This window comes from Rhinatrema bivittatum, chromosome 8 (genome assembly GCF_901001135.1).
Source record: "Rhinatrema bivittatum chromosome 8, aRhiBiv1.1, whole genome shotgun sequence".
NCBI classification, from domain to species: Eukaryota; Metazoa; Chordata; class Amphibia; order Gymnophiona; family Rhinatrematidae; genus Rhinatrema; species Rhinatrema bivittatum.
This window is the reverse complement of record NC_042622.1, coordinates 141646917-141659712: the sequence shown is the minus strand read 5'-3', so window position 1 is coordinate 141659712 and position 12796 is coordinate 141646917. Positions and strand designations below refer to the sequence as shown.

At 45.7% G+C, this 12796-nt stretch overlaps 1 protein-coding gene across 4 annotated transcripts in view; it reads right to left on the bottom strand.

The window, feature by feature from the left end:
• Positions 1-12796, bottom strand: part of PRPF4 (pre-mRNA processing factor 4) — a 124410-nt gene that overhangs the window by 26071 nt on the left and 85543 nt on the right. For all 4 annotated transcript variants that reach the window (XM_029611847.1, XM_029611846.1, XM_029611848.1 and 1 more), the window contains exon 10: positions 321-410. In XM_029611847.1, the coding sequence (XP_029467707.1) occupies positions 321-410 (90 nt within the window). The remainder of the gene's footprint in view (positions 1-320; positions 411-12796) is intronic.

Below are 12796 nucleotides of genomic sequence, written 5' to 3'. Positions count from 1 at the left end.
AGATTTGGCTGGGTCAGTGCTCAAAAATTTCAAAAATCAGGATTTATTTGGATAACTCACAAGCTTGGTTTGTTAATGTTTAGTAACATACATTTTTTTATTTTATGTTTATTTTATACATGCTGTTTTGAACTCACTTAGAATATAAGATAATGTGAATAATAAATCTTTCTTTTTTAAATGTTTTATATTAAAGTTATCTGGCTAAATGCCATTGAATATGGAACCCTGTGTGCCTTGTTGCCCAATTATGTATTGTAGCTTTAAACAAAACATTTTAAGTACTTTTCCATATGGAACAAATCTTCCAAAATCCTTACCATGTGGTGCCTAGGAATCTCCCAGAAGGGTGCCACGATACTCGAGCCACTCTCATTGTGTGCCCTTCAATATCTGCTACTGGCTCATCACTGTAGATAAAACGATATTGTTACCATTACCAACAATCTAAAACAATAGGAGCTAAATATTGGCCAGCTTCATGCTTAGGGCATATGCTGCTAAAGTGTCTGATTTCAATCCTTGGCTCTCTATTCGGAAAGAATCCTCTGGAAGTAGCACCAGTGCCTGGAATTAGAACCAAACTAAGAACTGTATGAACATGGATACCTAGAAGTGAGTCTAAGCATGTAAACAAAAACTGTCTCAGTCACAGAAGGTCATCATAGTACAAGGCCTACATAAGGAAATGGTTACACAGAAGGAAGCAGGGGAAATAAGGATATGCATTGATGAGCGCTGGATAGGATAAGGAGAGAAGCTTTTCATGATTTCTCTGATAACAGTCAGAAGAGAAGTAATGAGACTCTAATGAGTGTGTGTAAAGAGGTTGTACAGGGGAAAATATACAAAAAAATAGGAAAAACATTTATAATTTATCTCACTGCCTTGTTTGTTGCAAGAGGATACAGTTCAGCCTTCTAAAATGATAAACTGAGATGAACACTTTATTTTTAAATCTTGTAAGAGAAAGATGTAGTGAAGGAATAGCAATGTATGACCAGATTAAAGTAATTGGGGCCTTTTAATGACCACTTCAATTAGGAGATCTGCTTCTATAGCTTAGGATCAAAACAATAATATCAAAAAAGTACCCAGGTGACATTCAATGTAGAAACAACCAAACCAAGGTATAGAAAGCTGGTGATATATATCTTGGTTTGATTGTTTCTATAGCTTAAGAGGCAAATCTCTGGCTTGGAGATCATAGCTGCAAACTTGGATCCAAGTTTGGTTGAAAAAATTAGGCTGTGGTATTGGGACATGGTCAGTATGTTGGTAGCAAGGAACCCAGGAGGTTGTAGTATTAGAAAAAGGTCACCGTTGGGGCCAGCGGGTATGGAACCCATAGCATTTGCAGAAGGTCAGCTTGGAAAGAAGTCAACAAGGCCTATGAAGAGAAGCACACCATCCCTACTGTGAAGCATGAAGGTGGATCTCTGCTGTTTTTGGCGGGGGGGGGGGGGGGGTGAGCTTCAGGGAATTTAGTGAAAATTGATGGAAGGATGAATGCAGCATCTTATCAGAAAATACTGGAGGAGAATTTGCATTCATCAGCCAGAAAGATGTGCATGGGCCACACTTGGAGTCGCCAACATGTCAATGATCTAAAGCATAAGGCCAAGTCAATCCTTCAGTGGCTGCAGCAGAAGAAAGTGAAGGTTCTGGAGTGGCCATCACAGTCTCCTGACCTCAACATCATTGAGCCACTTTGGGGAGAACTCAAAAATATAGTTCATGCTAGACAGGACTTTTTGCCAAGAGAAATAGGCAGCTTTACTGCAAGAGAAAATGAAGGGCCTCATTCACAACCATCAGAAAAGACTGCAAACTGTCACTGATGCAAAAGGGGCAATACACGATTTTAAGAACTAATGGTATGCAAACTTTTGAACAGGACCATTTTATTATTTCCTTTATGGCTATGGCTTATTTAATGAATTGTGCTATTCTGTGATGCATAGTAGTTTAATTTGAAACATTAAAAATAACAGACGTTTTGTCTGACCATTCATGTTTTCTTAAAATGCTATTGAGAAAAACCACCATTGAGGAAATACAATTCTAATATTCAAAAAAATGGGAAATTAGTATCAAAAACATTGTGCTCTGTATCAAATAATCCACAGGCTCTTGCCCAGAATGGGCTTCAACCAGCATCATATACAAGAGCACCCAGTTCATGTCATATACTTTTTCTCATGCTGTCATTACCTATCAAAATACTTTTATTTGCCACTCTTTTTAAAATACTTTTTCCAAATTTTAATTACCTAACCTTAAAACAATTTTATTAGATCTTTCTATGACACTTATCTTTTGTCAAACAGAATTTCCTTTCTTTTTAGTTTCTGAATCCACAAACGCGGTGCTTAAAGCTTAATCCCACAATTCGCCCGACACTGACAATGTTTCGGCATTATTCACGCCTTCTTCAGGGGAAACAAAATTATCCTCTATGTTGGCCGTCCAGGCTCTTACTAAAACCAGAAAAATGGAGTTGACATGCTGAGATGGGACTTCGGGTAGTTGATAACAAACTCTCATGACTCTAAGCGCAGGGACAGATCTGAGAGATGCTCTTGACCAGCCAATTGTCCAAGTAGGGGAAAACATGCACTCTCAGCCTGCAGAGGTGTGCCCCCACCACAGCCACACAATTTGTAAAGACATGTGGGGCCGATGCTAGCACAAACAGCAACACTCTGTACTAGAAGCACTGTTTTCCCACCACAAATCTGAGATACTTCCTATTACCTGGAAAGATCTTGATGTGGGTGTATGCATCCTTTTTTGCAGGAGGGGAATCAAGGTGCCCAGGGAAACTATCTTGAACTTTTCTCTTTTTAGAAACTTATTCAAGGCCCTCAGGTCTAGGATGGGATGGAGTCCCTCTGTTCTCTTTGGAATCAGAAGTACAGGAAGTAGAATCCCTGCCCTCTTTGCCTTGGTGGAACAGGCTTGACTGCTCTGGCCGTTAAGAGGGCGGAGAACTCCCGAAACAGTACCTCCTGATGCACTAATGGCCCCCAAAATGAGCATGGAGGAGAATTTGGCAGGGCGCCCAAATAGGTTCAATCGGTACTCTTGACAGACGATGGACAAAAGCCATTGGTCCGAGGTTATACTGGGCCACCGATTCACAAAGAACTGTAGCCTGCCCGCATCCGGGGGAACCAGTGTCTCAGAGGTGCGAGTGGCTAGCTTATGCTCCCCATGATCCAGTCAAAACCCCGCCCCTGGATTTAGCTAGAGTGCCAGTTGAGGCTTGGGAGCTCACTGCTGACTGGGATGGCCACGGGAGTTCACCCTCTGCAGTTGGGAGCAAGGGGATGGAGGATAGTACTTCCTCTGGTGGTAGAAAGACCTCCTCTGACCCTGCTTCACAGAACTCCTGGCTGAGAAGGCAAGTCCGAAGTGCTGGCGGAGAGATGCTGGAGGATCTCTTGGTGATCCCACAACTGGGCCACTGTGTCCCTCACCTTGTCTCCAAAGAGATTCTCTCCTGTGCACAGCAGGTTAGCGAGTATTTCCTGTACCTCCAGTCGTAGATCTGAGGCCCGCAGCCATGCTATTCTGCAAGCGCCGATTCCTGCTGCAGAGACTCTTGAGGCTGTCTCAAACATTTTGTAGGTGGAACACACTTTGGTTTTTCTGCACACCAGGCCCCGACTCACTGGCAACAAAAAGGTGTCTTGCTGCTGTTGAGACAATCACTTGGCCGCCTCTTACACCTGCTTCCAGAGGATGAGAGAGTATTGGCTCATATAGATGTCAATGCGGGCAATGAGCATTGCCCCCTGAAGCATCTTCCTCCCAAGCTTGTCCAGCGCTCTGTGATCCTTCCCCAAGGTCGCAGGAGGAATGGGTCCAAGAGCACTTGGCCTTCTTGAGAGCGGATTTGACCACTACTGATTGGTATGCCAGCTGATGCTTTTCAAATCTGGAAGCATATTGGATGAGGTAAACCCCATCCACCTTCCTGTTCACAGGAAGAACCATGAGGGTGTGCTCCAAATCCTCAACAGTAACTCCATAAAGATCTTGTGTACCGGGACCGCCATGATCTCTTTAGGAGCCTCCACAAACTGGAGGATATCCAGTGTCTTGTGCCTGGTGTCCTCCTCCGTTATCAACTGAAAAGGTATGGCCTCCATCATTGCTCTCACAAAAACTTTGAAGGTCACGTCCTCAGGCAGAGACCTCCTTCGTTCTTCTGGAGGAGACTGTTCTGAGAGGAGACCTTTTGAGTCCGCTGAAGAGGATTTTGCAGTGGCCTCCTACCAGGGGTCATATTTATTTATTTAAGACATATGGACCCTCATCCTCCCCCAGGTACCAGTACCAGCAGGTTCGGTAACACCCCGATGAGCACATCGAGATGTTCCAACAGAGTTTCCAAAGGGAGAGTGTGGGCACCCGTTCCAGTGGCTCAATGCTCCGCAGCGCCCGATCGACCGCCAGCTGGATTCTGTGCTCCAACTTCTCTTCAAAAGTTTCCGATGCCCTAACAGAATGGGAGGCAGGAGGGGTGGCCAGATCCTCCTTGGAGCCCCAAGGTGGGAGCACTGAGAGGAAAGGAATCAGTAAGTTTTGCTTGGGAAATTTTTTTTTTTAAGTATTGGGGAGAAGTAAACTATTGGGGTATATTATTTAGTGTGTTTGTGCTTCCCAACCCTCCCACCCCTAGCTCGTACTTTAATTTATAGGCAGGTGCTACTTCCACACTAAAAAAAAAAAAAAAAAAATCAGCCTTTTAACTTCACTTCACAAATTCCCCACACCTTTTTGAGAGTTTGATCATTCCCCTGTAGGCCACTACCAGACATATAGTGAATACACTAATACATTTAAAGGACGCTAATTAGACACATTCCTACTCCCATAGCAACCTAAAACTTAACTAGGAACTGAACAAATTTGAGATGAAGGCAGCAGTCCAGCAGCAAGAGGGGGGCTTCCCAGTCTTTTGCATCGAGTGTCACATGTATGATTTTTTACTCGCCGGTGAGAAGTTGCACGTGTGCATCCAATACAAAGAGCTCCTGTCTCTCAGAGAACGAGTTGGATCTCTGGAGGCTAGAGTGGCAGACCTGGAGGAGCTAAGGCAGACAGAAAGGTATATAGATGAGACCTTCAGGGACATAGTAGCTAAGTCCCAACTTCAGAATGGCAGTCCTGGGACGTCACCCGCCAAGATGGCCGCCTGAGCTTTCGGCTCCCCCCCTCCTCCGGCGTGAATCCCCCGCCATCGGGGCTACACTCGGTTTGTTACCCCCGCGGTTCAGCGTATTTGCCAGCAGACATGGCGGCACCCTCTACCCCGCGAAAAAAGCCGGACTTGAATCGCTTCTCTTTCGCGGCTGCGACTGCTGCTGCGATCCCGGACGCTGACGGCAAAATGGCGTCGGGCAGCGAGCCTGCTGAGGACCCGGGGCCCGCGGCGCGGGTCGGCGAGCCGGAGGTACCCTCGAGGCAAGAATTCCAGCAGTGGTTCAAGGACCTCCGGGGTGACATGGCCAGCATGCGGGAGGAGCTGAGTGCTTTAAGGGAGGACATCAAAACAGACATCCGTGAGCTGGAAAGAAGGGCGGACGAAAACGAGGCCGGCCTGGAGGCTCTGCACTCAGCTCTGGATGAGGTACGAGACGAACAAAGCAAGTATCAGGAGGGGCAGGAGGAACTCCAAATGCACATGGAAGACCTGGAGAATAGAGCCCGGAGGGTAAATCTCCGGTTTAGAGGAATACCTGAGGGGGAGGATTTTAGAGACTGCACCCAAGTTGTCCAGGACATTTGCTCAGCCCTTCTGGACTCGGGGGAAAAAGACAATTCTGGCCAGGCTCGGGAGGTGGTCCTGGAAAGGGCCCACAGGGCATTTGGAAACCCAAGGAATAACCTGCCACGTGATATAATTGCGTGTTTCCACAGCTTCCAAGTCAAGGAGAAGGTGGCTCGGGCTGCCTGGTCCCAGGGATCTATTAAGTGGAAGGGTATCCAGATTGAAGTTTTTCAGGACCTAGCGATTTCTACTATTAGAAAACGGAGGGAGTTCCGAGATATCATTAGCATTCTGCGATCCCATAACGTTAAATACCGCTGGCTTTTTCCATTTGGCCTACTATTTACTGTCAGTGGCACTGCTTCAAGAGTCCATAAGGTCATGGAGGCTGAAGACATCCTGCGGGAGGCAGGTCTGATCACGGCTGCAACTCCTCTACCAAAGGTCGCTGCCACTACTAGCAATACCCGGAGGGCGGACAGACCGCGCTGGAAAAGAGTGGAAAAAGGTGGACGGCGCTTGCGTCGACGATCAGGAGGACCTGCGGACATGGACGAACCGGGCTGAGAACTGTCCCTTATCAGGGCAGGTTCTTGTAGCCTGCTAGGGGCGCTTATCTTAAAGGCTCAGCGTACAGGGGATATGAGGTGTACGGACTTTAGATAGATCTATAATAGTTTGCTTAGGCAGATGTTATTAATGTTCTAGGGGGATCCATTCCTTCACTTACACCCTTTAGCTCAGTTTGTTTCACTGTTTCATGTTCTGTATTTGATGGATGGAGGGGGGGGGGTGGAGTTCAGTGCTTTATCACTATGGTTGTGGTGACGTCAGGTCTCTCATGGAGGCGAACCACTCTGAGGGGAGAGTGGATGGAGGGGGTTGGGTGGGGGAGGGGGAAAAGAGGGGCTAAGGGTGGGTGGGGAGAGGGTAGTGTATTATCGGATCCGGACCGTAATTGCAGGGTTCCGGGGAGGGGGGAATGTAACAGTATGCCTTGGGGACCTCAAGGGGGCATTTTCAGACTGCTACGTAGGGCTGGGCGTATACTTTGGTCATCATGGGGTCACTAAAAATAACCTCTCTTAATGTGAAAGGCTTGAACACCTATAGCAAGCGACAATTGTTTTCCCAGGAAATGTTCCATCTGAAGGCAGACATCATATATTGCCAAGAAACCCATATAAGGAAACGATTCGAGAGGTTATTATCCATTAAAGGGTTCCAGCCAGTGTTTCATGCTGCAGCTTCAGTCCAGCATAAGTATACGGGTGTGGGTATCTTTTTGGCCTGCTCTCTATCGGCTGATGTAGTTTCGGTCGTGCGGGATGTGGAAGGACGGTATATACTGGTCAAAGCTAAACTTAATGATGGGCTGTACACTTTTATGAATCTCTATGCACCCAACACTGACCAGATTTCCTTTTTTTCTAAAATCTCTTCCGTGATTAGTGAATGGGCGGAGGGACATCTTATTATGGGTGGAGATTTCAATATCACCCGCTATCCTTACCTGGATAACTCTCAGGGGGGAGGAGCGGGTGGTAAAGCGGTAAGACGAGTGCTTAAACACCTTATTCAGGATAGAGGGCTAATTGATGTTTGGAGACTACAGAATCCCACTTCCAGGGATTATACATTTTACTCCCATCCGCACCAGACTTATTCTCGGATTGACTATTTTTTAATTGATAAAGATCTCGTGGGATTGGTCAAAGATGTTGGCTTGGGCTCCATCACCTGGTCAGATCATGCCCCCATTTGGCTCACTTTGGTAGCTGGGGGATGTCAAGCGGGCACAAAATTCTGGAGACTAAACGATAGATTACTCGATGATAAAGATTTCGTTGAGAATTTGAAGAAAGAGATTGCTGCATATCTAGATATCAATGATAACGGAGAAGTCTCTCCCGGAGTATTATGGGACAGTCTTAAAGCTTATATAAGGGGTCTGTGTATTGCTAGGGCGGTCTCTGTAAAGAAGAAGAAAGATAGAGAACGCCTGACACTTATGGCGACCATTGCTAAACTAGAGTTGAGTCATAAACGCTCTCCAGAGCCAGGCACGTTGCAGCATTTATTGGCAGCGAGGAGGGCCCTACACACTCTGGAACTAGATGGGATAGCTTATCAGTTGGAGCGTTTGAAACAGCATCATTTTGAATGGGGGAATAAAGCGGGACGATATTTGGCTAGGAAATTGAAAGAGAGGGTTTCTCAATCTCAGATCACCAAAATCAAGGGATCACAAGGGCAATATGTCTACACCCAGAAAGAAATTGGACAAAGCTTTAACCACTTTTATAAAATTTTGTATGACTCCGAGCACCTTTGTACACCGCAGGATATTGAGCATTACCTGCAGGATCTGTCATTGCCTTCCCTCTCCACAGAGTTGAGGGAACAGCTTAATTCAGAACTCCGGGAGGGGGAGGTTTCACTTATTATAAAGGATCTGAAACTTGGAAAAGCACCTGGATTGGACGGTTTTACCGGCAAATTTTATAAGGTGTTTAGCGCTGAGTTGTTGCCCCCATTGGTAGCCATGTACAATGCCTTGAGATCGGATGGTATTTTATCTCAGGAGTCTAACACAGCAGGCATTACGATTTTGGCAAAGCCTGGTAGGGATCACACTTTGTGTGGATCCTATAGACCAATTTCCCTAATCAATATTGATCTCAAAATTCTGGCCAGGGCCTTGGCCCTCCGACTCGGGCGTGTAGCACCTCTTTTGGTGTTGAACGACCAGTCGGGTTTTATACCTAGCAGACTTGCGTCTGATAATGTTCGTAGAGTGGTGGAATTAATGTGGTGGGCACAAACCAAGCATGATCCTGCGGTTATGCTCACGGTGGACGCGGAAAAAGCTTTCGACCGTGTACATTGGCCATTTCTATTCAAAGTACTAGAAGTCATGGGGTTGGGGGACATCTTTATTACCTGGGTAAAGAAATTATACGGGTCCCCGCAAGCTCGTATAAAGATAAATGGGGCATACTCGGATCCCTTTGAAGTAAAGAGGGGCACGCGTCAGGGTTGCCCATTGTCCCCTTTGCTGTTTGCCCTTTCCCTAGAGCCTTTTGCCGAGAAGGTACGAAGGCATCCAGATATTAAGGGCATACAAGTGGGGGAGGTGGATTATAAGATTTCCCTTTTTGCTGATGACCTGCTATTCACTCTCACGAAGCCAGAGTCTTCCCTTAAAGTGTTATTGGAAGAGATGTATAAGTTTGGGAACATGTCAGGATTTAAAATCAATGCTGATAAATCTGAGCTGTTAAATATTTCTATGCCGGAAGCACTGTATAAGGAGGTGGGGGGTGCACTACCGTTTCGTTTCGCAAAAACTTGTGTTAAATACCTGGGGGTGCGATTGGGGACGAATTTGGATGATCTGTATCGTTTAAATTATGATACCCTGATGACTCAAATCCAACAAGATTTAGATAAATGGGACAGAATGGACATCTCTTGGTTTGGGAGAGTGGCAGCTACGAAAATGAATATTTTGCCTAGGTTCTGTTACTTGTTTCAGACGTTGCCGGTAGTGGTCCCAGACGGAGCTATGCGTATTTGGCAAAGGAAACTTTTTCGCTTTATCTGGAAGCGGAAACCGCCGAGGGTTTCCCGTCATATCCTCTACAGAGATAAAGCACGGGGGGGATTGAACATTCCCAATTTGAGTTGGTACTACACTGCGACTGTGCTGGGGGTCGTAGTTAATTGGCACAGTTCGGAGGCGCCGAAGCCCTGGGTCCGCATTGAACAATATATTGCAAGGGCCCCATCTTTAGTAGATAGGATTTGGTGCACAGATGTTAAACAGATGTTTAGTGGCACATTATCTCCGTTTACCTTAGGTGTGCTTCGATTGTGGGCTAAGTGGCGTAGTCGATTGGCGGGTCCCAAGGGGATTTACTCTCTCACATCCATTCTGTCCCATCCTGGATTTAGTCCTGGGCTGGACACTACATTCGCTAAAAGGTGGAGTCAGCTGAACCTTACAAAAGCAGGTCAATTTGTCTCTGGATTCCACTTGATTCCCTTTACGGAGTTGCAAGTTTCTCATGGGTTATCCCAGGGTGATTGGTATCAATACTTGCAAATTATTCATTTCCTACGAGCCGCAGGAGCACTTACTGACTTAGGCACGGGCAGATCGATTTTTGAATCGCTTTGTGCACAAGCGAGGTCTTTGCAACGGCCGATATCCCGTTTATATGCGCTTCTCAACAGCGGCCCCAAGCTTAAAGTGTCCTATCAGCGGCAGTGGGAAACGGACCTAGGGGAAGTACTTTCAGATGCGGACTGGGAGCAATGTCATATGATTATGGGCAGGAGTTCTATTTCTGCTACCATTAAAGAGAATGGGTACAAATTGCTCTATAGGTGGTACATGGCTCCTGTCCGGCTGCACAGAATGAACGTCAAGTTTAGTGAACAATGTTGGAGGGCGTGTGGAGAGAAGGGGTCATTTTATCACATGTGGTGGACCTGCCCCAAAATCCAGAAGTTATGGGTGCTAATGACAGAGTTCGCCGCTAAACTTCTGGGGGTTCATATCTCTACTTCTCCTAAAGGTTGCTTACTTAGCTTAATAGATGGGCAGCTACGTGATAAACAACGAATGCTAGTGTTGCATATCTTCATTGCCACTAGGTGTGAAATAGCCTATCAATGGAAGCACACGGATGTCCCCTCCCAAGCGAATGTTTTCACAAGACTTGATAGGGTGTATCATATGGGCTATCTCACAGCAGTGAAGCATGACCGCGTTCGTAAGTTTCATGAGATTTGGGACCCATATTGTACGTGGAAAGGCAAATAGGGTCTGATGTTATCCGGAGCAGCAGATATCATAAAAGTGGTCCCGGGGGGGGGGGGGGGGGGGGGGGGGGGGGGAGGGGGGAATTGGGGGGGCTGGGGGGGGGAATTAAAATTAAAACAAAATTGTTTGCATTTATTGTTCAACATACTGTTATACGGTTTCTTTGCAAGCCAGCTTTAATTATCCATGTTGGGTACTTGAGCGCAGTTTTCCTTCGACATGTACTCCACGGGTTATTTGTGTGCCATAGGTGTGCTCTCTCATATAGTTGTATCAGGATTGTACATTTCATTCTGTACTATGGCGGGACTGCTAGTAAGCTCCTTGTTTGTATTTGGTTGATTTAAATGCATAAATAAAAACTTTCAAAAAAAAAGAATGGCAGCCCTGGTGCTGCCTTGGAGGAAGAAGGTCTCATGATCGGAAAGCATGAACCTGGTGCAGAAGGAAAGGATACTATAGCAAGGACCTGCTCTCTAGGTGGTTCACTGTCCTTTCGCAATGTGGATGTATCTCCCAGGGCTACTGCCCAGGAGGGAAGGGTTAGGTTGGCCGTCATAGTTGGGGATTCGATTATTAGGAATGTAGATAGCTGGGTGGCTGGTGGGCGTGAGGATCACCTGGTAACATGCCTACCTGGTGCGAATGTGGCGGACCTCACGCATCACCTAGATAGGATTTTAGACAGTGCTGGGAAGGAGCCCGCTGACGTGGTACATGTGGGCACCAACTACATAGGAAAATGTAGGAGGGAGGTTCTGGAAGCCAAATTTAGGCTCTGAGGTAGAAAGCTTAAATCCAGAACCTCCAGGGTAGCATTCTCTGAAATGCTCCCTGTTCCACGCTCAGGTCCCCAGAGGCAGGCAGAGCTCCGAAGTCTCAATGCGTGGATGAGACGATGGTGCAAGGAAGAGGGATTCAGTTTTGTAAAGAACTGGGGAGCCTTTTGGGGAAGGGGGAGTATTTTCCAAAGCTATGGGTTCCACCTAACGAGGGTGGAACCAGACTGCTGGCGCCTACCTTTAAAAAGGAGATAGAGCAGCTTTTAAACTAGATCAAAGGAGAAAGCCGACAGTCACTCAGCAGCACATGGTTCGGAGGGAGGGATCTTCAAAGGATACTAATGATGCATTAGAATCAGGGCATCCCAACAGTTCCAATAATAAGAAAAGTAGTCCAAGTGCCTGTAATTAAAAACTCACCTGAGCTAAAAAATTCCAATTTTTCCCTATCAATTAAAAAGCAGAATGAAAATACAAACAAAAAACACACTTTGAAATGTTTGTATGTTAATGCCAGAAGTCTAAGAAGATGGGAGAATTAGAATGTATAGCAGTGAATAGTGAATGATGACAGACTTAATTGGCATCTCAGAAACATGGTGGAAGGAGGATAACCAATGGGACAGTGCTATACCGGGGTACAAATTATATCGCAATGACAGAGAGGAGCATCTGGCAGGTGGGGTGGCACTTTATGTCCTCGATGGCATAGAGCACAACAGGATAAAGATCTGCATGAGACTAAATGCACAAATGAATCTTTATGGGTAGAAATCCTGTGTGTATTGGGGAACAGTATAGTGATAGGAGTATACTACCGTCCACCTGGCAAAGATGGTGAGATGGACAGTGAAATGCTAAGAGAAATCAGGGAAGCTAACCAAACTGGTAGTGCAGTAATAATGGGAGGTTTCAATTACCCACACAAAGGAGTCGGCGGTTAACCACAACATATAATCTAAATCACCCAAAAATGTGGAACCCAAATAACAAATTGAATGTTAGCCTAAGAAGGTGTCAGCAAGCCTTGACGTTATGTGTCACTCTCAAGCAGACACTAACCGGTCTTATCTATCATTCACCTTCATCATAACTTTAATGCAAAAAGGTATCTTTTCTTACTTTTTCTTTTTCTTTTTCAAAAATTAATTAAAAATGTCCTCCATTATTATTATGAAAAATGACTCTCATGTATAAGTTGGTAAAGGAGCCCTACACGGGCCGGTGTTTCGCTGAGTAAGCTTCCTCAGGGGCGTATAGAAACACTTCAAAGTAGAGCCATGAATCTAAGATAAAATCAATAAAGAAAGGAAATTGCATACTTGTAAAAAGGTGAAACAATTACTTATCTTATCTCATAACACTACAGCTACCGTTTTAGACGGGACCAGACGTCTCAAC